At 42.5% G+C, this 24,834-nt stretch overlaps 5 protein-coding genes across 5 annotated transcripts; 4 read left to right on the top strand and 1 right to left on the bottom strand.

Annotated features, from left to right (window-relative positions):
* Positions 1 to 280: 280 nt before the first annotated feature.
* LOC109485682 (calmodulin-beta-like) lies at positions 281 to 4,927 on the top strand. The gene is made up of 5 exons (XM_019789349.1): positions 281 to 389; positions 2,006 to 2,175; positions 3,499 to 3,636; positions 4,305 to 4,400; positions 4,793 to 4,927. Exons 2-5 carry the CDS (start codon positions 2,017 to 2,019, stop codon positions 4,925 to 4,927), a joined length of 528 nt encoding a protein of 175 aa, XP_019644908.1. The 5' UTR covers positions 281 to 389; positions 2,006 to 2,016.
* Positions 4,928 to 9,025: 4,098 nt separating this feature from the next.
* Positions 9,026 to 11,730, top strand: LOC109485726 (tumor necrosis factor ligand superfamily member 10-like). Its single transcript, XM_019789392.1, has 4 exons — positions 9,026 to 9,349; positions 10,088 to 10,130; positions 10,763 to 10,873; positions 11,294 to 11,730. The coding sequence occupies exons 1-4, from the start codon at positions 9,065 to 9,067 to the stop codon at positions 11,707 to 11,709; spliced, it is 855 nt and encodes a 284-aa protein (XP_019644951.1). The 5' UTR covers positions 9,026 to 9,064; the 3' UTR covers positions 11,710 to 11,730.
* A 1,262-nt stretch (positions 11,731 to 12,992) lies between these two features.
* On the bottom strand, positions 12,993 to 16,078 carry LOC109485681 (neutral cholesterol ester hydrolase 1-like). Its single transcript, XM_019789348.1, has 5 exons — positions 15,944 to 16,078; positions 15,298 to 15,541; positions 14,863 to 14,926; positions 13,996 to 14,382; positions 12,993 to 13,357 (listed from the first exon to the last, which is right to left on the bottom strand). The coding sequence occupies exons 1-5, from the start codon at positions 16,076 to 16,078 to the stop codon at positions 12,997 to 12,999; spliced, it is 1,191 nt and encodes a 396-aa protein (XP_019644907.1). The 3' UTR covers positions 12,993 to 12,996.
* Positions 16,079 to 19,418: 3,340 nt separating this feature from the next.
* Positions 19,419 to 19,822, top strand: LOC109485806 (tumor necrosis factor ligand superfamily member 10-like). Its single transcript, XM_019789485.1, has one exon. The coding sequence runs from the start codon at positions 19,472 to 19,474 to the stop codon at positions 19,820 to 19,822; it is 351 nt and encodes a 116-aa protein (XP_019645044.1). The 5' UTR covers positions 19,419 to 19,471.
* Positions 19,823 to 20,673: 851 nt separating this feature from the next.
* Positions 20,674 to 24,286, top strand: LOC109485820 (galactose-3-O-sulfotransferase 2-like). Its single transcript, XM_019789505.1, has 4 exons — positions 20,674 to 21,150; positions 21,755 to 22,006; positions 22,624 to 22,698; positions 23,199 to 24,286. Exons 1-4 carry the CDS (start codon positions 20,846 to 20,848, stop codon positions 23,965 to 23,967), a joined length of 1,401 nt encoding a protein of 466 aa, XP_019645064.1. The 5' UTR covers positions 20,674 to 20,845; the 3' UTR covers positions 23,968 to 24,286.
* Positions 24,287 to 24,834: the final 548 nt, after the last annotated feature.

The following is a 24,834-nucleotide window of genomic DNA, read 5'->3' as shown; positions in this document are numbered from 1 at the left end:
CTACAGGCAATGCATACCCAGGTAAACACTATGTGACCTTGCCATTCTTCGCATCAAAGCACATATTTCAAGTTACCGCATTTTACTTAGTACTTTAAATAGGATAAAAACAATATAATTCACATGTTTTGCTTGATGCCCTACCGATTACGAACTAGATAACATCAACGAACGTCAGACTGAAACAGAACAAAGAACAGCAGGGGAAATTTGACAGGCGTTGCCGGCCACATTAGTTACGGTTCACGAGACATGATATTAACTCCGTCACGTATTTTAGGTGGGTCTTCACTCACGTACACGTCTGTACTTGGGTAACACGCACACAGACAACATAGTCGCCTCTTATTTCCGAAAATTGGACAGCTTACCTTTGATTTTTGACGCAGGTAAGCTATATCTTAGTGTGATACAATGTCTGTTTGGATGGGGACTTATGCTTGACGACTAGATGTGATCTTTATCTGTTTGAAAGACCGACCGTGTATTGGCATTCTCTTTAAGATAAGAATAATCATAGGGCAATAGCGTGGAAACATACTATGTAGTTTTTCATAACTCAGTGTCGTTATTCGTCAGTCCCTAGAAACTGTACAAATGAACACCGATTTTGCCGAGTGGGACCTTCCAGCGATTATGATTCATAAATCTGTTTTTTCCCCCATATCTGCTTCTAAAAAAGGGAGCCAAGCCCAAATTGTCTACGATATAGCTATAGCCAGCACCGGTACTTGAATTAGTCTATTAGAATCACCAAGTTTTGGATTAAACCTTTCCTTTTGTTACAGCACATTCTTGCTGTAACACGTACGTTCCCACGTACTTAAATACACGCCTTTTCCAGAACTTGCAAATACACGAAGTACAATAGCGTTACCGTGTGGTTGTACTTCTCCGGTTATAGCCTATAAGCCCTGGGCCAGCCGCATTTTGCTAGGGCTGTATGTGGCTACCAATTTAGTCCTGTGTCGTAGCGGCAGAGTGCTCGACTCGGAACCAAGAGGTCCCGGGTTCGAGTCCTGACATACCCCCGATCTTGTGTCCTTGGGAAAGGCACTTTCCTCACTTGGCTCAGGTGGAAATTGGTATAATTGTATTGTCCTCTGCGTTGGTGGAGGTATTAATATACTTAAGTTGAACAAAAACTTGAGTGTGCCCTCACCACGTCTTGTGATTACATGTTGGAATAAAAAAGAAATAAGTCTATTATAAACTCGTATCCCAAAACCTGTTGAATCCATAGCTTCAAACGCGAGTATTGGTGTTGAATAATTGATGAGTATACCGGTATATCACACTTCACTTCATCCTTAGAATTCATTCTGTACGCCTGTTGCATAAGGTAATGTACTAATGGGTGTTCAGTTTTCATGCTAAGGCCACAGCAAGTAAATTTTATGGATGGCATCATTTTGTCTCCTCTACTGATAGTTATCTGCCATCCACCTTCTGGCATGGCAACAGATATCATTGCCCATTTTCGGCATGGTGACCACTTTCAGAAGGCAACAAAATTTCTTCTTTTTTTCCAAAATCAGGAAAAAATTGATGCGCGCGCTGATGTCATCCATAAAAATTACTTGCTGTGGCCTAATGATTGTACGTTATTTTAAGTTTTCACGTCAATGTAATATGAGCAATATATTACTCTGGTGTCGGTAAAACTATATAAGTTTACTTAACAGCCAGTTCCTCGAGTAGTTATCAAGTCCTAATTTTTGTCACCGTTACTTATTATTGTTAAAGAAAATACAAAGCTACTTTTGGGAAGACCCATGTCATTTCCGGACACACCAAGTTGTCTACTATGCTATGTACTATCTTTAAAGATAAAGAAACAAGATCTAAAGTTCAAACATAACAGTTACTATAATCTTACTTCTACTTTATCCCAATGACCTGTACTATTAAACCTTATAAGAGTATATTAACGTACAAATATAGTTCATTAATTAATTAATTAATTCATTCATTCATTCATCAATAAACATGTCTTTCTTTCCAGCTCGAGGGAAGATGGCATCAGCGTTGGCCCCACCCGACGATAAACAGTTGAGTCTGTACAGGAAGTGTTTCGACATGCTGGACAAGAACAACGACGAGTTCATCTCACCAACCGAACTGGGCCCCGCACTGGCAGCTCTCAGTATCGACCCCAGTCCGTCTCTCATCAAGGTGTGCAGATGTTATGACTTAAAAAAGTATATGTTCTTCATTCTATTCTTTTCTTTTCTATTCGAACCATTCTATTCTCGTCTGTTCCATTCGACGCTGTTCTGTTCTATTGTGTCCTGTTCCAGTCTAAATTGTGTTCGAATCGTTTGTTCTGTTCTATTCTAATCTATTCTGTTCTGTTCTGCTCTATATTGTGTTTGAATCTTTTGTTCTAATCTAATCTAATCTATTCTATTCTGTTCTGTTCTATTATGTTCTAAATTGTGTTCGATTCTATCAGGTGCAGTTTATTCTGTTCCATTCTATCCTTATTATTTTACTCTATTCTGGACTGTTCTGTGCCTAATCCGAGTTGTCTATTGAATGTTCGAACTATATATAAGAGCTCTATTGATAGAAAATTCAAACTCTACTACTGGATAAATTTCGGAGAATAAAAATTCCGGACGTTTCGAGTGACATCCACCACTCTACTTCAGCGTGACTAATGAACTCACAGAACTCGTTGACAATAGCCAGAGCCATACAGTGATCGATAAACTGCTAGGTTTCTGCATTCAAACGTTTACCTGCTCTCGTTCTGGCACTCCGCCAGCATGGGTGCAGCGTTCCCGAGGATCTGTAGTTGTAGCGTAGAACTACAGTATGCTCTGGCAGTACAGTAGTACGGCGCAAGGGGGAGCTCATGATACGTGAGATTGTTCTGCAGTAACTGCTTTCGATCTGGCTCTCCGCCAACATAGGCTTTGATAACGTTCTCCGATATTTGTGTATATCCGGTATACATGCTCTGTGCTCTGGCAGTACACTAATGCTCCACAAGGGGGCGTTTATAGGTAGTCACCTTTGTTTCTTTTGGTCACTGAGGAGGACTACGTTTTAAGATGTATAAAGGAGGCCATATATATCAGGGCACTCCAGCCATCACTTAATAGAGACGGTGGACAGTATAAACTCCCTGGTACGTCCGATCAACCGCTGATGTCACATACTGGGGTTCTTTTTGGTTTTCTTTTTAATGCCTACGATCATGATAATGACCATTATGGCATACTCATTTTCACCTGAGTGAAGTGAGGAAAGCCGTGTAAAGTGCCTTTCCCAAGGGCACAAGATCGGTGACCAGCTGGGGTTCGAACCCGGGACCTCCGGGCCGCAGGCGCTACCGCTACACCACACGACCCCATATCCGTGTAACCGTAACTCTCTCGAGTTTTCGTTTGGAAGTGATTGGTCATTAATTATCCTGATGAAAATTTGATTGCCTTTACTTGTTGTGTTGTAAAATTTCAACATTTTACCTTGTTTTTACTTATCTACCAGGGGACCATCAAGACTTTTGACGTGGATGAAAACGGAAAGTTGGATTTTAATGAATTCGTCAACTTCATGCAGCACATGAAGGAGGTGATGTCACCGGAACCCAGGTTCCTCATGGAGGCCTTCAAAAGTTTTGATAAGGTAATTTCAACTGCTAATATATTTAACCCTTGTCCTGCCGGCATTCCTGGCACAATATTTGTTTAATAATTTCATGTCTTAATTAGATCATAGACCCCTGACTTTTTTGCCCTGCAGTGGCATAGTTACCTCCGCATTCGTTGCGTTTCGCTGCGGTGTGATGCGTTGCGCAAGAAATACCCCCAAATTGTACCTATACAGGGTGTTATATAGATGGTACTGTATTTGCACAACAACTATTGTTGTGCTCTACAGGGCCACAGAAAGAATGGCAGCCATGTATGCAAATTTTCCATCCAAATAAACGCAAACTGTTATACATTTGAACCATTCATATAGCCAAGAGTCCATGACTACTGTATAGTACGTACCTTCCGATATTAATGATAAAGATATGTTACAGCATTATATTGATGATATCATATTATGTGTCTCTGAAAATCAAAGCCTAGTAAAGCTATTGTAAACTTTATATAGTTTTCAAGTTTTTGCTAGGACTAACAACTTTTAAGATTAAAATCATCACCATCACTATCAATCCTAGTAGTGATGACTGTTAGTAGGAAGAAATGTATACAGTTATGTTTCTTTTGGTAAAGGATCTTCATTCACACATTATAATCTTTGGAGTTTCACCTAGTGTAATAATATTGCTTTTCCTTCAAAAGGACGGCAGCGGTACCTTAAACAAGGCGGAAGTTAAGAGCGCCATGGCGACAATCGGAAGGAACTACAACGACGAGCAAATCGACAAACTCTTTGAGGTACTTAGTACTTGTCCTTTACACAGTAAACTAATAGAGGTTCGGTAGCCAAATGGCTACTTCAGTATGCTGAAGAATGAATCTGAACTCTGGACATACGCCAAAAATACGCCTTAGTGACCTTAAGTTGGTTGTAGGACCGAATCTTTAGACAATACATACCTGAAGCTACTCTATCTGTATAAACTCGCACAGTATTTTTTAAACAAAATCACATAACTTTTTATACATATTTGACATTGATATTGATGCTAGTGTGAGTCTGCAAAATATTGATAACTTTTTGTAATTCCAATGTTTACGAGAAGACGAAATGAATGACAAATGGTCATTTATTTCGCCCCAAACGGATTGAATGCCAAATTGAAAATATTACTATATTTTTCCTATAGTTATTTGACTCAAACCGTGACGGAGTTCTGCAGTATGAGGAGTTTGTGAACCTGATGAACCCGAGAAGGTCTCAGAACCTGCCTCAGCCGGAGGACTGCGAGGAGAGGATCATTCAAAACGTAGACAAAGCTTAAGGCAACGGAAACTGGTATAGATATTTTAGCGAGTCGTGCATAAGTTTCTGCCTTCCATTTACATGGTTAAATGTGTTTGCACAGAATAGGTATGGATCATCCAAATTCTAGACAAAAGCAGCGAAAAGTGATGTAGATCTGGTAGAGAATCATATACTGTTAAAACGGTTAAAGCGCATTTTTTTTCCAAACTTGCATCTGCTGGCATTTATTGTTCAATATAAATCATGCAATACTAAGCCATGGAGACAGGGGGCGCTCCGTGATGGGGCCCGTCGTTGTCAACGGGTTGTACCGGGTGGGTCGTTCTTTCATCTGAAATAAAAATTGGAAAGTATAAATACGAGTATATGCTAGCAAATGGTAAGGAGAACGTGCATGCAGTATGTCATGGCTTCAACCTATCACTGGCTGAATGTTTCCTACATAAGTTAAAAAAACGCATAGACCTGAATAACTATATAAATAGTCATGATACAACTATATACAAATGATGAGTCACGAGTTTCTCATGGTATATTGTAACAAAAATGTCCAAGCGTTTCACCTCTGTGAGCGGCTGTCAAAAAGAACCCGACCGCCAGGATGCTTCCCACAACAAGCATAACTGCAAGCCCCCTCTGGAATGTTTCCCTCGGTAGCCCGTTTTCTATATAAACAAGTTGGAAAACAATGACACCAGTGACCATATAATTTTGAATTTAACGTCTACTAACAAAATTCCACCTAGTCACATATATTCGCCACCCTGAAAATGCGTCTAAGCAGATCTCCAATGCATTGTCTACCAGTATGATACACTGTTCTTCAACAAATCATCACAACAACAGTTGGTAGTTTGAGGGATGTCTGTGCTTGTAAGTATGGTATCCGCCCTTCCTTTTTGGTCTGTTTTGGGGTTGACCGTAAGGGAGGGGGAGCCCGTATTTGAACAGTAGCTGGCAGGCTGGTCAAAGTACGGCGAAACAACTCTCATATGGGAACTTTGATCTTTGTTCCACGCGCGTGAACCTTTCAAAGTAAACATGAGAACCTCATCATCATCATCATCGGTCGGCTGCCGTGCAGGCGACTGCAAGATCCCTCCACTGCCCATCAACGTCAATAACAATTATTCCTTTTCGTTTCTTATTTATTTCTTTATGAAAAGAATATTTGTGGTCTGATGAGAAAGGCTTTGACACTCGTTACATGCCTTGTTACTGAACACATTTACACGATTTTGTCAAGTAATTAAGTAATGCTGTAACGCTGACGCGGTACTGGCATTGAGTTCGGCCAATTTTCAGTATTCAAAAAGACTTACCGAGGTTGTGGGACAACTTCATAGTCTTGTCAGTCTCCGATGCTGTCAACTGGTGTTGCCTTTTCTCTACTTGTCTACTAGGGTCTACTAGCACGAAATGAATAATAGTATGAAGGTGCCCGCTTCGAATTCGTCAGAACCTTGATCGGAACATGCATGCATATGAGTTAATGATTGTCGACGACAATACTCGGCAATCTATTAATTCTTTTGCTGCAAACTGAAGTTTCTCGCAACACGTGTTTTCTACTCTCTTTAAAGTCTTACCTTGCAAAGGGCTTCACATGAGGTGCCCTTGAGTTGATCCTGTTCGTCGTTCCTTCGGGCGGTTGAAGTACGGCTCGCTATTGCGTAATTGGTTAACTCCACATGACGATAGAAGAGTAAACCCACGGACACGAGGACCAGTAGAGAATACCGTTTTACATGATACTGAATGCGTGATCTCATCTTCAACTTTGTATATCTCTAAACAATTCTAAAAGAAAAATTGCCTGGCGTCCGCAAAACAGTGTAAGTATCAGGTGAACACGCATTAACATTAAAAACCAATGCCCAATTATAAAGCATGCGCATGCATCTTTTTCTTTATCCTGGTCGTGTGTTAAGCGGTACAGAGAAAGGACGGCAAAAAAGGGGCTCTTCTACATGTACGCCCATAGCATTCGGCTTCGGGAAAGGGGACCCGATTAACGGTACACTCCGCATTTATAGGCAACTTGTTTACCTTCTGGCACGGTCACCATCCGAAGTCCAAGCACTAAATATTTTATTAAATAAATAAAGCACGTTATTATTGCTTAACAGCAAAAATGAGTGATAAACAGAAATTGATTAAATGTGAAAGATAATTTCTTTCCCACAAAAGGCTAACCAAAGTTACTTTGCATGTGGGGTGAGACTGGATTAGAGTAGAGGCATTGTCCAAATAACATGAAAATGAGAAAGATTTGTATTCAAGAAAGATATTAAATATCTTAACCCCAAAGTGCGAAGTGAAAATGGATTACATGTACTAGGTACTATCATTATGAGTCGACTAGGCCTTCTAAGTAACCCATATGCAATGTCACGTATGTTTATTTTCTCAATATCTATTGTTAGCTCAGTGCAATGTGAGTTGCGCAACAGTTTAAAGCTTAGACAGATCATGGAGGTTTAGTCCAAACAGCGGACAAAGGCCAAAGCAAAAACGCTGACGGTGACAGATACAATTCCACAGCTGTTTACACGCTAGGCATGTACTTTCACTATCTATGTAACGTCAGGGCTTACCGGGCGAAGTCCAGGGGACATGCAGGCACACGATTGGCGTATAGCAAAGAATGGTAAACAGGCTTTGTTTTACTGTGGAGGCAAGCTTTGGAATTCCCTCCCTGACAAGTGTTTCCCACCAACCTACAATCTACAGGCTTTCAAATCTAACGTTCACCGCCATCTCTTGACATAGCCATGTTTCTCTCAAACTTCTAGTTCAATGCCGAGAAGTGGTCGTATAGGCCTTGCATTGAACCACTCCGTTAGAAAAAAACAGCAGTAAAGTCCATTTCCTTCCCGAGTTGCCATAAGTGAGAAGAGAGGCAAGACACAGGATCTATGGCAGAGACGAGGGCCATTGCATTGTCTAAATAACACGAGGATGAGAGAAATCTGCATTCAGCAAAGATAAATATCGTAACACCAACATATAACGGGTTAGGTACTGTCATTGTGAGAATAGACTACACCATCTAAGTTACCCCCACGCAAGTTACCCCCACGGTACAATTCTTCTTCCCTTCATCACCTTGCCTGGTCGTCCCCTAAAATTCATTCAGCTTTCCGTTTTTTAGAAATTTACTGTCCAACCCAGTTAGATAACAATGTGGTTTACAGCGATATCCTAAAGATACATATTTTTGACATATCTGAGATCTCTGACAAACTTTTCATGAGTTGCGAAAGAGAAAGAGGAACCGTTACACCTCATGTTTTTATCATGTTGTCATCGGTCGAATAAAAGAGGTGATCCTTTGCCTAACGCCTACGCCTTTTATGGCCCGTAAAATCCCCCATGACTTCACTAGTGTTTACGAGTCTGCCTTCATCAACGCTGAGAGCCGGACAAACACTTCACCAAGTCTGTACCTTCGGGAACTTTACCGCAGTCCGGGAGGCAAAGGCACCATTGGCGTACTGCAAAATGAAGTGGTAAACAGGCTTTGTGTGAATGTGAGGGGCAACTTTTTGGCCCCAAAGGGCTAACTCAAGTTGCTTTGCGTAAGGGGTGAGAGACTAGATCTGACGCAGAGAGAGATGTGCATTGTCCAGCTGACATCCACCAGAGGATGAAAGGGATGAATATTTAAAAAAAGATAAATACATTAACTCCAATGCAATGTGAATGCTAAGTGACAAGGGATTAGGTACTATCATTGTGAGGATAGACTGAACCATCTAAGTTGCCCATACGTAATGTCATGTATCTTTGGTGGTCACCTGTTTTCTGTTGCCCAAAATTTATCACACGCCAACTTAACAAAGTCCTTAAAACTCCCGCTGACTCAGCTGCAATTTCTGAGCATGATCCAACCGACCCTTGACAACTATTTACAATTTGTCATCACAACGCCATAAACAATGCTGAAGAGATCGCTCAGCTCATGCGCAATTACACACGCCGATAGCCCCAGTTGGTAAATCGTGTCGGAATGTGGTAAACATGTCACCTATAAAAGCGGAATGTACCGTTAAACGGGCCCCCTTCCTAGAAGGCTTAGTCTAATGGGTGTAAGGGTAGAAGAGCTCCCTCTTTACCGTTCTTTCTTTGTACCACTTAACATCAGCGTACCATGTTATCCAACCGCCAACCGTCCTACAGTAACATTGGGTGGGACCCTCCAGATCTTTCACCCCAGACCGCGGAGAAAAAGGCCCAAATAGGTCTGAAAAGCTCCAAATGCCCGGTCATCATCGCAGTTTCTCTCTGTTCCGTGGTTAACGCCGCTGTGCTGTCGGCTGGGGTCTGTCTGTGGGTGGAGTTTCAGCGGGAAGTCGACAGTCTTCAACAGTCGTACACGAAGCTACAGGAGCGACAGTACCAGCATGAAGGCTTGAACGAGACGGCACTGCAACTGGTAACTATCTTGAAATATCATTATAGCGTGAAATATCGTATAAGCATTGCTCGTTTTACGTTCATCTGCTTGGGATGTATCGTAGTAAGGAACGCTCACAAAGTTCAGACGTATATTCAAGTCAATAGTAGAATCATAAATGTAAGGCGGTTTTCCGAGGTAAGCAACAAGGGAAAAATAAAGGGGTGAAGTCTAACGCATACGTTTCTGCCAATGGAAGGAAATCTCTAACATAACACACGCCTTCTTTAATTTGAAATAATTTTAAAGCCTAATGTAGTTTGAACGGTTCGAATTAGACAGAAAACACAGTAACTACCGCCGACGTAGTTGAATAAAGTTACTTCGCTGCTGGTGCTTTCCAACTTTCTCGACGAAAACAAGTCTGAGCAAATATTGTGGTCGAGCTATTGTGTACCTACATGCCTCTTTACCTAGGCTAGGGGGTTGACAAGGGCAAACTCTCCAATGAAAACAAATCAGAGTTAGTTAAATATTTGGTCTGACTGATTGTTTAAATCCATTCCTCGGCACGTAGGCTTGGGGGTAGTAGGGACATTCGGAAATATTGACTTTGGAAAGTGGCCAAAATACCCGTGCACTTGTTGACAACGTAGCGAAGATTAAGACTGTTTCTACACTGAACGCCCTTCAAAATCCCCTGAAATCCAATTCGTGCTGCGATAAGTTATATCGTATCTAAACAATTACTACACAACACGTTCCTCTCACCTGTAGGCAGTGGAAAGACGCCTGACTGCTCTCCGTGAGCAGGAGGAAGGTCAGTAGGTGTGAAAAACGCATACTATGCTCTTCTGTCTGTAAACATCAATTAGTTAAACCTAATATAACTTCCTCTTCTTCAAAGATCATGTTCTCCATCGATGTCTCTGAACACATCTTCAAAGTGCTGTTTCTAAACTGTCTTTTATTGCAGCTACGTTGATTGGACTTGCGTAGAGCACCTGTAACAATAAGGCTCTTGAGTTCTAACTTTTCGAAAACCTTGCCCCTGTCCTTAGTGATTTTTAAAGTTCTTCTTCGACCAATTCAATGCCGTAACATCACTTTATGTAGCAACATCAATTATCCCATCCACAGCCTTTTCTTTCTAATCCTTAGCGTAGAACACAATATCTAACATAGGAAAGTAGTAAAGCTCACGAACAAGGATTGGTTTTCTTAATAATCTTGCATACACAACTTTCTTGCAAAGTCTTGAAGTAACCGGAAGACTGTACTTGCGTCAGTGCGTGACGCGTCTTACAGCTTCTAGTTTAAAAAAAATAACTCAAATCTTTGTGAAAGACTTGCTAGCCCTGCTAGCGTCAACTGTAAAAGAAGCAATATAACAGATCATGATAACATGCAGTTGAATATTGCAAGAGTAACTGAGTGTGCTCATTCTTTCAGGGACCATATGGCTTCCAACAGACAGAGATACTCCGTTCCGAAACGTGAGCCGGAGAACCCACAAACCAACAGCACATCTCACGGGCAGTCTCCAGGATAACTCTCTAGCGGGTAAGGAAGTCTCTTAACCCTGTGTCTGCCCCCTCTCGCTGTCTATCTGTTCCTCCGTCTGTCTGTCTGTCTCTGTCTCTCTCTGTGTATGTGTGTGTGTGTGTGTGTGTGTGTGTGTGTGTGTGTGTGTGTGTGTGTGTGTGTGTGTGTGTGTGTGTGTGTGTGTGTGTGTGTGTGTGTGTGTGTGTGTGTGTGTGTGTGTGTGTGTGTGTGTGTGTGTGTGTGTGTGTGTGTGTGTGTGTGTGTGTGAGTGCGTGTTTGTGTGCCTGTGTGCGTGCCTCTCTCTCTCTCTCGTGTGTGTGTGTGTTCGTTTTATTCTTATCTTTCTCTCTTTCTCTCTCTCTCTCTCTCTCTCAGTATGTATATGATACATTCTACATGATACTATGGCACATTCAAAACTGTTTTGTGTACCCACAGACGACAGAAAAGGCGGCCTCAGCAAGATCAGGTCCTGGGAGACGAGACAGGGGCTGGCGACGCTCGCTAACGGGATGAGACACAAGAGAGGACACCTCATCATCCCTACTGACGGTCTCTACTTCATCTACTCACAACTCTACTACCGCTTCTTAAATCCGCCAAAAACAGAGAGCAAAACCTACCAACTCATTCACTACACTTACAAACAAAACTCCTACCCCAAACCGCTTCAGATTATGAAAAGCGCGAGAAACACATGTTGGTCTAAGAATGTAGAATTTGGGTTGTATACGTCCTATCAGGGAGGGGTGTTCAGGCTCCAAAAGGGGGACAGGATTTGGGTGGCGGTTTCAAACATGTCCATGGTGTGTTTGGAGGAAACTTCGAGTTACTTTGGCGCGTTCATGATATAGAAAGGCACAGACCAAAATCCAAGTAAATTTGAGGCGTTGAAAGTGTTGAATTTGAGACTAAAAGATTGCAGTAGCAAAACCTACCAATATGACAAGTTCGAGATATTCGTATTGTGAATGTCACTACCGCTGGTGGTTTTAAAATGACACTGTACATTTTGATGCCGACTGACTCAAAACAATTTGTATTTACCCATCCAACACAGACTTTGACTAAATGCCGACAACCCACACGGTTCATACCAACAACTGAAGTAGTCAGTACTGCTACTCAAGATGGCACAATTTTGTGCTTTGAGCATTGCTTCTTGTACAGCCTTGAAAACCGATAAGGTGCAAAAACGTATATACACTTGGCTGTTATCAATGCAATATCTGTTGCTTAACCAAAGAAGACAAACAAGCAAACAAACAGGGGTGGCATGAACTCATCTGTTTGAAAACAATATTGACCACGACATCCGGGCAGCTAGTTTACGATGTCTTTCAATGCAGATATTTATGTATATACAATGAATGAATGAATGAATGAATGAATGAATGAATGAATGAATGAATGAATGAATGAATGAATGAATGAATGAATGAATGAATGAATGAATGAATGAATGAATGAATGAATGAATGAATGAATGAATGAATGAATGAATGAATGAATGAGACTTTATTTCCATATATACATGTATATTTTGAATTTTTCATTTTTGTACATTTTGTAGTGTGAGTCACCTCAACTGTATGAAATAAACCAGTGAATATGCATCAACTGAACACCTTTATCTGACCTTATTTGTCTAATGGCATCAAGGGAAGTCATTTTAGTAAACCGCGGTGACATATACATAGTAATAATAGTAATAATACCCCCCTTCACATACACAGACATGCAGGTAATAGGGGGCAAACTTGACATAATAATAGCTTCTGCTGCCTTGAAAATGGCAACGTTTTTAAATTAATCATTTTTCATCTCATGTTGACTCTATATGGACGCTGCCGTACCATGTTACTTCACTTTCAACTTTGTGACTGATCGTTTGATATTTTGCTCTGAGTCAACATACAAGACCGTTTACCGCGTGGGTTTACTTCATGCATTACCCAGACATTGATCAAAGCTACAAACATGTCAAACCTTCAAACAAAGCCATGGCGCCCTCTAGCGGGATCTTTGATCCTTGCAAGACAAACATGCACCTATGAATTATTACTAATAGAATACTAGTAATAACAGAGATCAATGTCCTTCAAGGAAAAACTTTATTGACGGACAAACTGTACAAGAACTCAAAGATTTTTCTTGAGATACGACACGTAGTTTTCCATGGCCTCCCTTCCTACGTCTATCGCGTTCACATCGAGCAGGCAGCAATGGAAGCCGTGTTTGTAGTGGTCATGTCGGACGGGCACTCCAAGCTTCTCCAGCCGACGTGCGTACATGACGCCGTCATCCCTCAGTACGTCATGCTCAACCGTCATGACGTAGGTAGGCGGCATCTTCTTTAGATCTACGTCATCAGCCATCAGTGGCGCAAAGCGAGGGTCTAAAATCGTCTCAATCCTGTCTATGGCGGGAAACTTGATGTTGTTCTTACTCACAGGGGTGGTGGTCTTAAGGTTGGTGTTCACGTACCCGGCATACTGTGACCTGGAATACAGATGAAAAATGTCCATGATGTACAAATTGACTAATAAACTGGTGAACGTACCAACGGAATTGAAAAGAAACCTACAGTGGGTCTCACTGGAAGACAGAAGAAAAATGTCAAGACTATGTATGATGTACACAATTAATAATGAACTGGTGGACTTACTTTCTACTAAGTACATAATACTAGCTCAGAAAAGAACAAGAAATAGCCATGCCTTCAAGTACCAGAGTTGTCAACCAAGGACTGAGGTGTTCACTAACTCATTTTTCCCTGGAACTATCGCAGATTGGAACTCGCTGTCACTAAGTACAATACAGTACAGTAAAGTACAGTAGGGCCATTATCATTAGATAGCTTTAAACAATGTTTAGAGTAAGATAGTAAGTTAAACAATGTTTAGAGTAAGATAGTAAGTTCAAGGGTTAGGTGTAACAAGTCTTTTGATGTAATGTAGCCAGATGCCTCCGCGCCGCGTGCCTGCGAAGCTGGTGTGTTACGCCGAAGGGCGGTTATACCGGCTATACAGATACAGAAGCTGGTGTGTTACACCGAAGGGCGGTTATACCGGCTATACAGATACAGAAGCTGGTGTGTTACGCCGAAGAGCGGTTATACCGGCTATACAGATACAGACCTCTTCAGTGCTTCTGTGGTGTGGTTGTTGGCCTTTAAGGTGTGGAAAGACGACAGATCGTCGTTCAGATACCACAGCCAGAAGGAGATCATGAGATCAGTAGGTAGAGTGTTTAGGTGTCCGCTGTCCTTGTAAGAGTCCGTGTTGAAGTCAAACGCCTGCAGAGCTGGGTATAACAACGTCTGGACCTTCAACTTTGGGAACTCTTTTTCTTTCGTCATGGCGATCGCGACGGCAGCGGCCAGATTACCGCCAGCGCTGTCCCCGCCCACGCCGACGCGCTTTGGATCGACGTTGTAGTCCTCCGTGTGACGTAGGAAGAACTTCGTGGCGACCAGGCAGTCGTCGAAACTGGCGGGGAACTGGTACTCGGGAGCCAATCGGTAACTACAAAATATAAACTGTTTCGGCTTTTACGCCAAAAAACAGTTCTCAAGCGACTGGATATGATTTTGGAAACGGTCAGACGTTTCCGGTAGCATCCATTAGCTTTCGTCAGTGATTCTAAGATACTGCAGGAGAATTCTGTCTGACCGTTTCCAAAATCATATCCAGTTGCTTGAGTAACTGTTTTTTTTTTGCGTATCTTAGTTATTACCAAGATATCTAACCTTCACCGACGTCTTTAGGCTTTTGATTATTACATTAATAAGGGGAGTCTCTAACCACCCTTCCAATAGAATCATTTTCAAAAGAATATTTTGCACATTTCTAACGTTAGATCTATCATGTTCGTCTTCAATTTTGCATTGATTCGCTGTTCCTGTATCTACCTGTACCAGCACAATTCTCAGAATTAAAAATGGACGTCTCTAACTACTTCTACTAAAGATCATACATATAACATCTTTTGCAAGTCATACTCACTCTACTCCGACAAGCACGTTGCCCAGCTGCTTTGCGATGTGGGCCATCATCTCATCGACGTCATCTGAACACAACATGTTCGGACAACAAATAATCAAATTTTTATCACAGTATAAAGCTGACATGGCGACGCACTTTTCAAAAAGACATGGAAAATAGAGGGGTGCTCCTTGCGGATGCTGAGACTCTAGGCAAAGATCGAACAGAGTAAAGGAAACTTGCTGCCCAAGGTGCTTCGCACGTGAGGAACTAAGTCTAAATAGTAGTAAGTCTATATAACTAAGTGTATAGTCAAGAGACATCAAGAGGCATTTCTGACAGAGCAAAATTTTCGACGTCTGAGCTAGTCGTTTAGAATTATCAATGCTGCAGAAAATCGGTATCGCCCGCAGACTGTGTTCAGCGAATGAAACTATGTCAGTACTTGGACCTCACCCATCGCCAGTGCCGCCCATCCTCCCCCGTGATAGAACACCAGGCCTGTCCTCCTAGCGTCGGTCGCCTGAACTGCAGCAGGCTCGTAGATCCGAACTTTGACCCCGTCGAATGTCGTGTCCGTGACCTTCAGACCGGTTCTGTGGTCGGACTTGAACCTCCTGGCGACGTTTGTCAGTAAGGATATGGCGTCACGTCTGATGTGCGGCTCTCTGGCAATCCCCAGCTTTTCGCCGAGTCTCGCCTGGAGACAATCAAACAACAAGAAACAGAAATCGTACCTTTCGGCGAATTCCTGAAACACCGAGAGAGTGAGAGATAGGGAGAGAGAGTGGGAGAGAGAGAGAGAGAGAGAGAGAGAGAGAAAGGCACAGGCACAGAAAGAGAGACAGAGAGAGACCGAAAGACAGACAAAGAGAGCACGGTTGTAAGTAGTCTCCGTAGATTTGCCCCAGGCACGGTTCTGGATACGTGTGGACCATCCAGAACCGTGTCTGAGCATAGTTCTGGGTATAGCACGGTTGAGGATAAAGCACGGTTTGGGATAAAGCACGGTTCTGGATAAAGCACAGTTCTGTATAAAGCATGGTTCTGGATATAAAGCATGGTCCTGAATACAACAGGCCCTATATAAATAAGTTCTCACCACATGCCCCAGTGTCCTGAAGAATATCCCCATGGCACGGTACGCCCCAGCGTCGGTGACACCGTCTGGAACAGGCTCATTACAGTAGTAGGCCAGGAACAGCACTGCAGCAGCGAACACGGCAACCGACCTCATACCCGACCTGGACGGAGACCGGCGGGCTTCCCGACGGCTGCCGGCCTATTTTTGGCCCCGCGCGGTCGCCGAATCGATTTTAACTCAGAGTTAAAAACACTTCGGGCCCCGTTCGGCGAAGTACGCCGAAGCGACGCCGTAACCTCACTGCCCGGGACCCGTCGGGCGGCCGAACAGGCACCTGCCTAAGATTATGACGTCACATGTGCTGATCAGTGCATCAGATGGTCAGGAAAAGGGGGTTATAGGGAGCATATATAAACTCCTGCCTCAGACTACGTCGCACAGTTCACCACGTGTGTGTTACATCGTGTACTTGTGTGTGTTACACCTTGTATTTGTGTGTCAGAATGTCGAAGGGCAAGGGAAAACAGCCGGCACGGCTCTCTTGCCAACTTCATACAACAGATCATAACAGGAATAGAATGTGTCTGACATTATCTCTTGTTACATCATATGCCTTCGTAATAAAATGGAATCAGAAGTTATTGGCATTTATTTTCACTCCAAATTTCAACAGAAGTAACGATATTCATTGGTTTTATTGCTCAATAGCAAGGAGCTGCCACGGCACACTTCCTGCGTCACTGCTGAAGTACTTCCTGCGTCACTGTTGAAGTACTTTCGAAAGTAGGCCCTCGGTTACTTTTGCGACGCACCAGTTCTGCCTGCCTCTCTTCTTCAGCTACCAATGCCAGAAGACCAATCTCAATCTCAGACGGGCTTGTAAGTTGTTTGCAGGTTGCACTGAACGCTGCATCGCCAACTTCAGTCTACTCTTTACTTGACGTGTACTCTTTACTTGAAGTGAACGGTAGCAGGCAGTGCAGCGCTTATATATGTACCTGCTCAAAAACACGAGAGGAGCCCGTCGGGATCCCGCCAGGAACCCGCCAGGGACCTGACAGCTGCCCGGCCGAACTGTAAGAGCCGGTCGGCACCCTACCACACGCCGCACGGGTCAAGACGGGCGACTGACCGGGCACCGGACGGGTCCCTGACAGAAACCGGCCGCAAAAGTTTATGAATATTAATGAGAGCCGCCGGGCGGAGCACAAGCAGGCCCCGACAGGGAGCCGTAAAGTAACATTTAATTGTGACCCTGACAGTACGGCGCACGCTCGGCGTCATGACGCCGGCCGGCGTCTACACCGAGGACATGCCGAACGGGCGCCGTTTCAAATGTGACCTAAGCATAAGGTAGGCCATTTTAAGGCAGACTTTGAACTTATAGCAACGCCATGTTACCTCGCCAAGCCTTCAAACGACAAGTACATGCATTATTCCGTTATGATACGTACGATGTGTAATGCAGAACAACGTACCTTGAATAAGTCTGAAAATTCCTCCTAGCTTTCAAAGGCAGCGTTTCCCAGCGATTTCAACCCCACGTTCAAGTCTATATTACTCTGTCGCACCACATGGGCACCATATCAGGCCATATTTGCTCATGACGTCACTTTCAACTTTGTACAAGGTCGTTTGCTTTGAGTCAACATAAGACCGTTATAGCGTGGGTAGCAAAACATTACCTCATATTACCTCATCCTTTTTAAAGCTTAATTTGTGGAGGAAAATACGTCAAACAGAAGCAAAGATGATGCTCTACAAGGAACAACACTGTTATGTTCTTGATAAGGGCAAGATTTTTACAGAAGAGATGAAAAGAGGCCCTTTCACCAATCCTCTGCCTTTGTTAGTAACATTAGCCGTCTCTTCCATACTGATGGTCTCCGACGTTTTCTGGATGACAGAGAATCTGCGGCTGCAAATAGATGAACTGCGAGGTTTGTACGAAGATGCCGGAATTGGTGAAACTGTGGATGTGGACAGATCAACTGTGGAGAAGGTAAAGGGTTTGTGTGTGTAGGTAGGACCGTAAGGACGTTAGAAGCGTGTAATATAGCTCACCATATGGAAAGCATCTATTGCGTCTTTTGTTTTAGACATGCATCTTTTTATTGTATTTAATCGTAATTTCTAAAAACGAGATATTGGCAACCTAAGAGTAGGTATGGCCTTCAAAATGCACTAGTATCTAGTCTAACTGAAAGGCATTGCACTCTACAATTTACTTAGTAAAACAAAAGACCATAAACAATGGAGATGAAATTTAGATGTGGTATTCTCTTGATCAGACGTCCTATCGACAAAAAGGAACGAAGTGAATTTAGTGCATTTATCGGATGATTCCATCTATAGAAAGCAGAAGAGGAACAAAAATCTGTTTATCAACAATAAACCAACTCTCATGTTTTCAATGTTCTAGAGCTGTTAAACGTTGTAGGAGAACTGTGCCAATAAAGCCATCTGCAAACCATAATAACTAGTTGGCCTCGTAGGTTAATCATTAAAAATCTTGATAAAGACATTGTGGTTTAAATTTTGAGAAGGCTGTACTATTTGAGGGGTCGTTAAGCTTATAACGAGAATCAGTATAATGGGTACAATATGAACGACATGTTTTACCTAATACTTTCTTCACCTTTAGTTAATCTTCAGACAGCTTGACAAACTGGGAAAAGAGGAATCGGAACAAACTGCGATAAGCAGCAAAGGTAATGTTTAACTTCATTATATGTTTACCTTCGTATTGCAATCTAACTGTAACATCAAATAGCTAACAATGATACGACTTCTGAAGCTTTTTAATACCCCCTGGAATATCGCCTTAAGATATAATATATTTAGCCACCGTTGCGTACATCTAAAAACGTAATGTATCCCTGAATTGTCGTTATATATTCTTTTCGTTGATACAAAATGTAAAATTGGTGCATATGACTTTTCTGTTTTTGTAGATCCGTTCTACTTTGCAAGAAACACTTCCCTGTTTCAGTCTAGTGCAGAGGCTGGCGTCATATTCAAGCCCTTGGCACATCTCACTGGGAGTACAACGCTGAGGTACACAAGAGGTGAGTGATAATAACGACTGAATAATGATCAGGATTTGTTTCCAATTTTGTGCGTGGTGTAAAACGGATGATGGGATGAAAGAGGGGCCTTTGAAAGTAGATGAAGACGCCGAAAACAAATGTGGCCAATACGGATCTCTATATAGTATATATGGTGAGCGTTTTACAAATGGTTACTATAGATAAACATATTTACATATACGTATATATACAATTAGATACTAGTAGATGAATTGGTAAATAAATAGATAAATGTATATTAGAAAGATGGATGGATAGATGGGTTGATAGATACATATCATTGTTACTAGTCATACTTTGCATTCAAGATGTTGGATATTTGATTTAAAACGCAGAATACGTAATGAAACATATATCTACTAACGACTATTCTCCCCAATGTACAGCGGATGGAACAGGCATCACCAAGTTTACTGACTGGGAGACCCGGCAAGGCCTGGCCACACTGGCGAATGGTATGATGTACAACAACGGGGACCTGATCATTCCACAAGACGGGTTCTACTATGTCTACTCACAAGTCGTCTATTACCGCTTCCTGTTGGACAAGACCACTGGGAGAAAAGACACACCCTACCAGATGATCCACTTCGTGTTGAAGCAGACGTCCTACCCTGAACCACAGGAGATACTGAAGAGTGTTAGGAGCAGCTGTTGGTCGAGGAAAGCGGAGTTCGGGCTGCACACGTCGTACCAGGGAGGGGTGTTCCGCCTCCAGAGAGGAGACAGGATCTGGGTGGCGTGTTCTAACTTACACCTGGTCAGCCTGGACGAGACGGCGAGCTTCTTTGGCGCTTTCATGGTTTAGAATCGTGAATAACACAGACTCAAAATATTTGAACTGTTTCACTCCTGTTAAGCGAAGAACTCATAAGCTTATATAATAAGAAACAAACAAAAAAGTATATGTTTTTGATGTAAGTTTATAGTGTGTATGCCTGCGTCAACTTCAGGAACTAAAAAAAACAGTGCGATCGGCTGTTATAGACGATAAAAGTTGTTTTTTTTGTTATTAAAGAATACTAGAAACATGCTACATGTAAGTAAACCAAGTGTGAAGACGCTACTTACAACATTGCAACACTGTTTTGTGACGCTAGGTGGCATTTACCTACGGTTACCTTAAGCTCGAAAAGATTTTCTATCATCAAAACATGTCCGACAGACCCGGTTCTATGGGTGGGTACATTGACCTTTCCACTCTGACGCATGACGTTGTCAGCTGTGAAATCGGGAGATAATTACTCCGCCAATAAGGCATTTGTGACGTAATAGTTCGCAAGCCTTTCAACCCCCCAAAAACTAGCCTGGGGACTATTCTCTACAGGCTGGCTTTGAGAGTTTTCCGCCCACGATTTGTTCGCACAGTACAGTGCCTTTACACCGGGAGTCGATCTTTTCTGTTGAATTTTCTGATTATGAATGAATGAAGACCTTTATTGGACACACATACCCACTGGGTTAAGTACAGGTCACAACAGAAGAATGGTATACAGATAACGTTACATATATACATCGTTCAGTACCTACAATAAGTAAATTCGGTTTCTTCTCGTTTCTTAGTAATGGCAAAAAGGTAAGAACAGGTATGTTTCAATATAGAAGTTTTATCTAAGTTCATAATTGTCTTGTGAAACCCCTAACGTACGTCGAGTGGGAGGGCAACAACATTCTTAGTGCCGTAGATATCGGGGGCCCACGACGGTCTGTTCACGAGGCTACCAAAAAACCTGTTCCCCAACTTTATCCTCAGGGGACACACTTTTAATACCGATACGTCACGTAGGAATGAGAGAGAGAGAAGACAAAAGTCTTCTAGAGCGGAGAACCCATGAGAGGCTACACCAGAGACAGTATCATGAAGAGTCCCAAGCGGATGCTCGGGATCATTCTCCTAGTCGCCGTCGCCATTTTCACCTACACGACGTTCAACCGGCCGGTGGAGAAGGGGCCACAAGGCCGCCATCATGGCGGTGGTAAGTTAGACGAGTCTGTCATAAGGTCACACAAACACCACAGGAACCGTGAAAGGGACTACGAGATCATCCCTCCGTTTGAAATGCCGGTAGACGACACACCAGACGACAAGGACGACAACAGTACCATGGCGTACACGACAGTACACCCGACTACAGCGTAAGTATCGTTTGTTTTGATTTGTTTATTCACTTCTTCTGCTCCGTGGTTAGCCCTCTGTAATTGTGCAATGCTAATTCGTAGACAGTAAACGCAGCAGTACTGATAATCATTATCCACTGTCTGCAAAGAAGAAATCAAAGCTCATTATAGCAAACGTAGTCGTAGTATACAAGTTGATCAGACAGTAGTAGTATGTTCTCTATTGCTTTACTTTGCTTTCTTTGACACTGTGCATGCGATTAGCCTTCGGGTAAGATTTTGCAAGTAAAGATAACAATCCTCTGTCCCTTTCTTTAGCCTCGAAATAAACCGAAATCACTACAAGCCCCACCGTATAAATGATATATAAGCTACTCAGACAGTAGTCGTATGTTCTCTATTGCTTTACTTAGCTTTCTATGACACTGTGCATGCGAATAGCCTTCGGGCATGATTTTGCAGGTCAACATAATAACCTTGCGTTCTTCTCTTAATTTTTTCATTATGAACACTTCAACGCGTTGCTTTGGCGTCAAATCAGTCTGGAAGGTCGAGACTTTCTCTTTATTCCTCTCTCATGATTTTGCAAGTAACGATAATATTTCTGTGTCTCCCTCTTTAGCCCCGAAATAGACCGAGATCGTTGCAGGCCTCACCACAACGTCGCCTTCATCAAGGTCCACAGAAGCGGCTCCTCCACCGTACAGAACATCTTCCTCCGGTACGCCTATGACCATGACCTTGTAGTCGGCCTACCGCGCATGCCCGAGTCGCCCTGGGTCGGCTGCAGGAGCGTCATCAAGTCCAGTGACGTCATGGAGTTGGCTGAGGGGGTGAAGTGGAACATCTTCGCTCACCACAGTACCTACAACAGGTTAGTCAAGTCATGTTTTTCTATTCCAACATTTCATGACTAGACATGGTGACTGCACACTCAAGTTATATCATGCCGTCACCAACGCAGATAGAGGGAAAATACGGAACGATACTCATTTTCACCTGAGCGAAGTGAAGAAAGTCGTGTAAAGTGTCTTTCCCAAGGACACAAGATCAGTGGCATGTCAGGACTCGAACCTGGGACCTCTTGGTTCTGAGTCGAGCACTCTGCCGCTACGCCACACGACCTCACTCAATTTTTACTGCACAACAATTGTAACGGGTAGAATGCATGGCAAGCTCTTCAGTACTACATATCTAGCTAACATCTACTCTCACGTCTACAGTTTTAATAATGCTTACAAGTTCTATGTATCGAAGCTAACACTATACTATTTCAAACAGGCAATATAATATATACATATGAACCATGGCTTGCATGACTACAAACTAGAGTGTTGGTTGAGTCGGATATAATATAATTTCTTTTAAATAAAGCGTTGGATATCTATTGACCTACTTACAGGGAAGTTTTGTTGGTAGATGTAGATGACATGACTACAATAATCAAAGTATCTGAGATTGTTTAGGTAATGTTATATGTGTCTTCTACAGGTCCAACTTCGACCACTTCATGCACGAGGACACCCGCTTCGTGGGCATTCTCAGAAAGCCCATCAACCGCCTCAGGTTAGTCTGTTTTCTTATCTGCATTGTGCATTGAAAAGATGGCAAACAATAGGTTTTGTATGTACTCTTTTTATTTTCAGTAGTGAGGCTAAGATTAGCAACGTGCTAGAGTTGCCCACCACTGTACATGTGTCCTGTACGTTTCTATGTTGCTCAATAGAAGCGAGAAGAAGTTGAAAAGACTATGATACATTCATTAGACGTTTATTATACATGTAACAGTTATATGTATATGTATATGGTTGTAATCTGGTGAACTGTGCTTAGCCCAGCGGGACCAAATTGTACAATAAAGGTCTTCATTTATTCATTCATTCATTCATTCATTCATTCATTCATTCATTCATTCATTCATCCATTCATTCATTCATTCATTCATTCATTCATCCATTCATTCATTCATTCATCCATTCATTCATTCATTCATTCATTCATTCTTTCATTCATTCATACATTCATTCATACATTCATTCAATAATACTTTTAATAACCTGCCACAGGTCAGTGTTCTATGCCCTGCGGCTAGAGCAGTACTTCCCCGGCCTGGAGGGTAAAGAGAACGACACGGGCCTGATGAAGTATCTTCGAGACCCCGCCCACTGGGACAACAAGTTCAGCCACCCCGCCACATGCTTCGAACACGACGCCTGCGTACAGGACTGCATGGCGAAGGACCTGGGTCTACCTCCTGGAGAGCTAGATGGGGAGGCCATCGACACCTTCATCCACAACCTCGGCAAGGACTTCACCCTTCTGCTGATCCTGGAGCATCTCAACCACTCCCTGGTGCTGCTGAAGAGGAGAATGTGTTGGCAGATGGAGGATATCCTGTACTGGGTGTCTGCTGAGGACGACATGACCAACTACGAAGAGAAGGAACACTTCACCGAGAAAATGGTCTCCAAGTACAAGCGGTCTAGCCGAATCGACTATCACCTGTATGAACACTTTAACGCGTCGCTTTGGCGACAGATCAGCTTAGAGGGTCGAGACTTTCTTGAAGAGGTGTACGAGTTTGAGCGAATCTTGCGCATAGTTAATGAGAGGTGCCAAGAAGATGATGGTAACTTTAAGATCGTGGAAGCGACAGAATATAACAAAGAGATTTACATCACTTGGAGCTTGTGTACCAAGCTTAGGTTTAACAGGTTAGCTTGGGATGAGAATATTAGAGGTATGCAAGAGATTCACTATGGAAAAGTAGAATCAAAGAAAAGCTTCGGAAACCGCTGGCCTGTTGATGTAAAAGGACGCAATATTACAGTTTAAGTTAAAACGTACTTCTTGTGTTCGAGAAAAGTTAGGTAGTGTTTCATAATGTAACTGTTTGTTTATATTTTCAGCTGGGATATATGTAGTTGCTATTTGCTACTGAGATAGGCAAATGTTATAGTACATGTGTATAAATATTTGTTCAACCATTATAACGTATCATGGAAACTGTACTATTTTGTTTACTGTTTATACATAAAGGGGATTTTACATATTACAATATAATTATAACATTTAGTATTTTTACTGATTATGACTGGTGCTATGTGATTGAGGATGTATACATATTTACATTTAGTTCTTAATAAAATGCCTTTAATTTCCACCATGTTGTTACCTTTGTTGTGTACAGTAGTAAGTTGTCTGAATTGTCGACCACTCCCACGGTAGGGTAATAGCAAATTCTGTTTTTTTTTAATAATGTGAAATATATATATATATAATAATGACATGCATAACTGCAAAATATCCTGGTGACGTTTTCCCTACTGTCAGCACAATTTTACGCCCCGGTGCACACGACCAAAACACACTACAACAGCTCCAATTACCCGCAATCAGAATCACTCATGCATGTGCAGCATTCAACCTAATACCAGCCGTCAGCTCTCCGTAATGCATCAAAATTACCTCCACAGCACTCTCACAAAACACCTTGAACTAGAGTAGTCATAACCATTCTGTATGATGCAGATATGGCCTTAAACAAAGCCTGTTTGGTACTCAGATGTGAGAGGTAGTGACGTGGTTTGTGATCTTCTGACCTCGCGTCGGTATTCTGTCCTTATCGCAGAATGCCGCGAGCGTCAGAGCTAACCTTTCCGAGCGCTACAGTCGGCTGGGTGGATTCGTGCAGGTAATCAC

The sequence above is a fragment of the Branchiostoma belcheri genome, unplaced genomic scaffold, assembly GCF_001625305.1.
Source record: "Branchiostoma belcheri isolate BF01 breed outbred unplaced genomic scaffold, Haploidv18h27 scaffold78, whole genome shotgun sequence".
Classification (NCBI taxonomy): domain Eukaryota; kingdom Metazoa; phylum Chordata; class Leptocardii; order Amphioxiformes; family Branchiostomatidae; genus Branchiostoma; species Branchiostoma belcheri.
This window is presented reverse-complemented; position numbering and strand designations above follow the sequence as displayed.

Coding starts and splice junctions, on each gene's coding strand:
- LOC109485682 (XM_019789349.1), top strand. CDS start 2,017: ATGGCATCAGCGTTGGCCCCACCCGACGATAAACAGTTGAGTCTGTAC. Junction 3,637..4,304: donor CCTTCAAAAGTTTTGATAAG/GTAATTTCAACT, acceptor TTCCTTCAAAAG/GACGGCAGCGGTACCTTAAA. Junction 4,401..4,792: donor AAATCGACAAACTCTTTGAG/GTACTTAGTACT, acceptor TTTTTCCTATAG/TTATTTGACTCAAACCGTGA.
- LOC109485726 (XM_019789392.1), top strand. CDS start 9,065: ATGTTATCCAACCGCCAACCGTCCTACAGTAACATTGGGTGGGACCCT. Junction 9,350..10,087: donor ACGAGACGGCACTGCAACTG/GTAACTATCTTG, acceptor TCTCACCTGTAG/GCAGTGGAAAGACGCCTGAC. Junction 10,874..11,293: donor CCAGGATAACTCTCTAGCGG/GTAAGGAAGTCT, acceptor GTGTACCCACAG/ACGACAGAAAAGGCGGCCTC.
- LOC109485681 (XM_019789348.1), bottom strand. CDS start 16,078: ATGAGGTCGGTTGCCGTGTTCGCTGCTGCAGTGCTGTTCCTGGCCTAC. Junction 14,383..14,862: donor AACGTGCTTGTCGGAGTAGA/GTGAGTATGACT, acceptor TATATTTTGTAG/TTACCGATTGGCTCCCGAGT. Junction 13,358..13,995: donor ACCACAGAAGCACTGAAGAG/GTCTGTATCTGT, acceptor TCTGTATTCCAG/GTCACAGTATGCCGGGTACG.
- LOC109485806 (XM_019789485.1), top strand. CDS start 19,472: ATGATGTACAACAACGGGGACCTGATCATTCCACAAGACGGGTTCTAC.
- LOC109485820 (XM_019789505.1), top strand. CDS start 20,846: ATGAGAGGCTACACCAGAGACAGTATCATGAAGAGTCCCAAGCGGATG. Junction 22,007..22,623: donor CACCACAGTACCTACAACAG/GTTAGTCAAGTC, acceptor TGTCTTCTACAG/GTCCAACTTCGACCACTTCA. Junction 22,699..23,198: donor AAGCCCATCAACCGCCTCAG/GTTAGTCTGTTT, acceptor AACCTGCCACAG/GTCAGTGTTCTATGCCCTGC.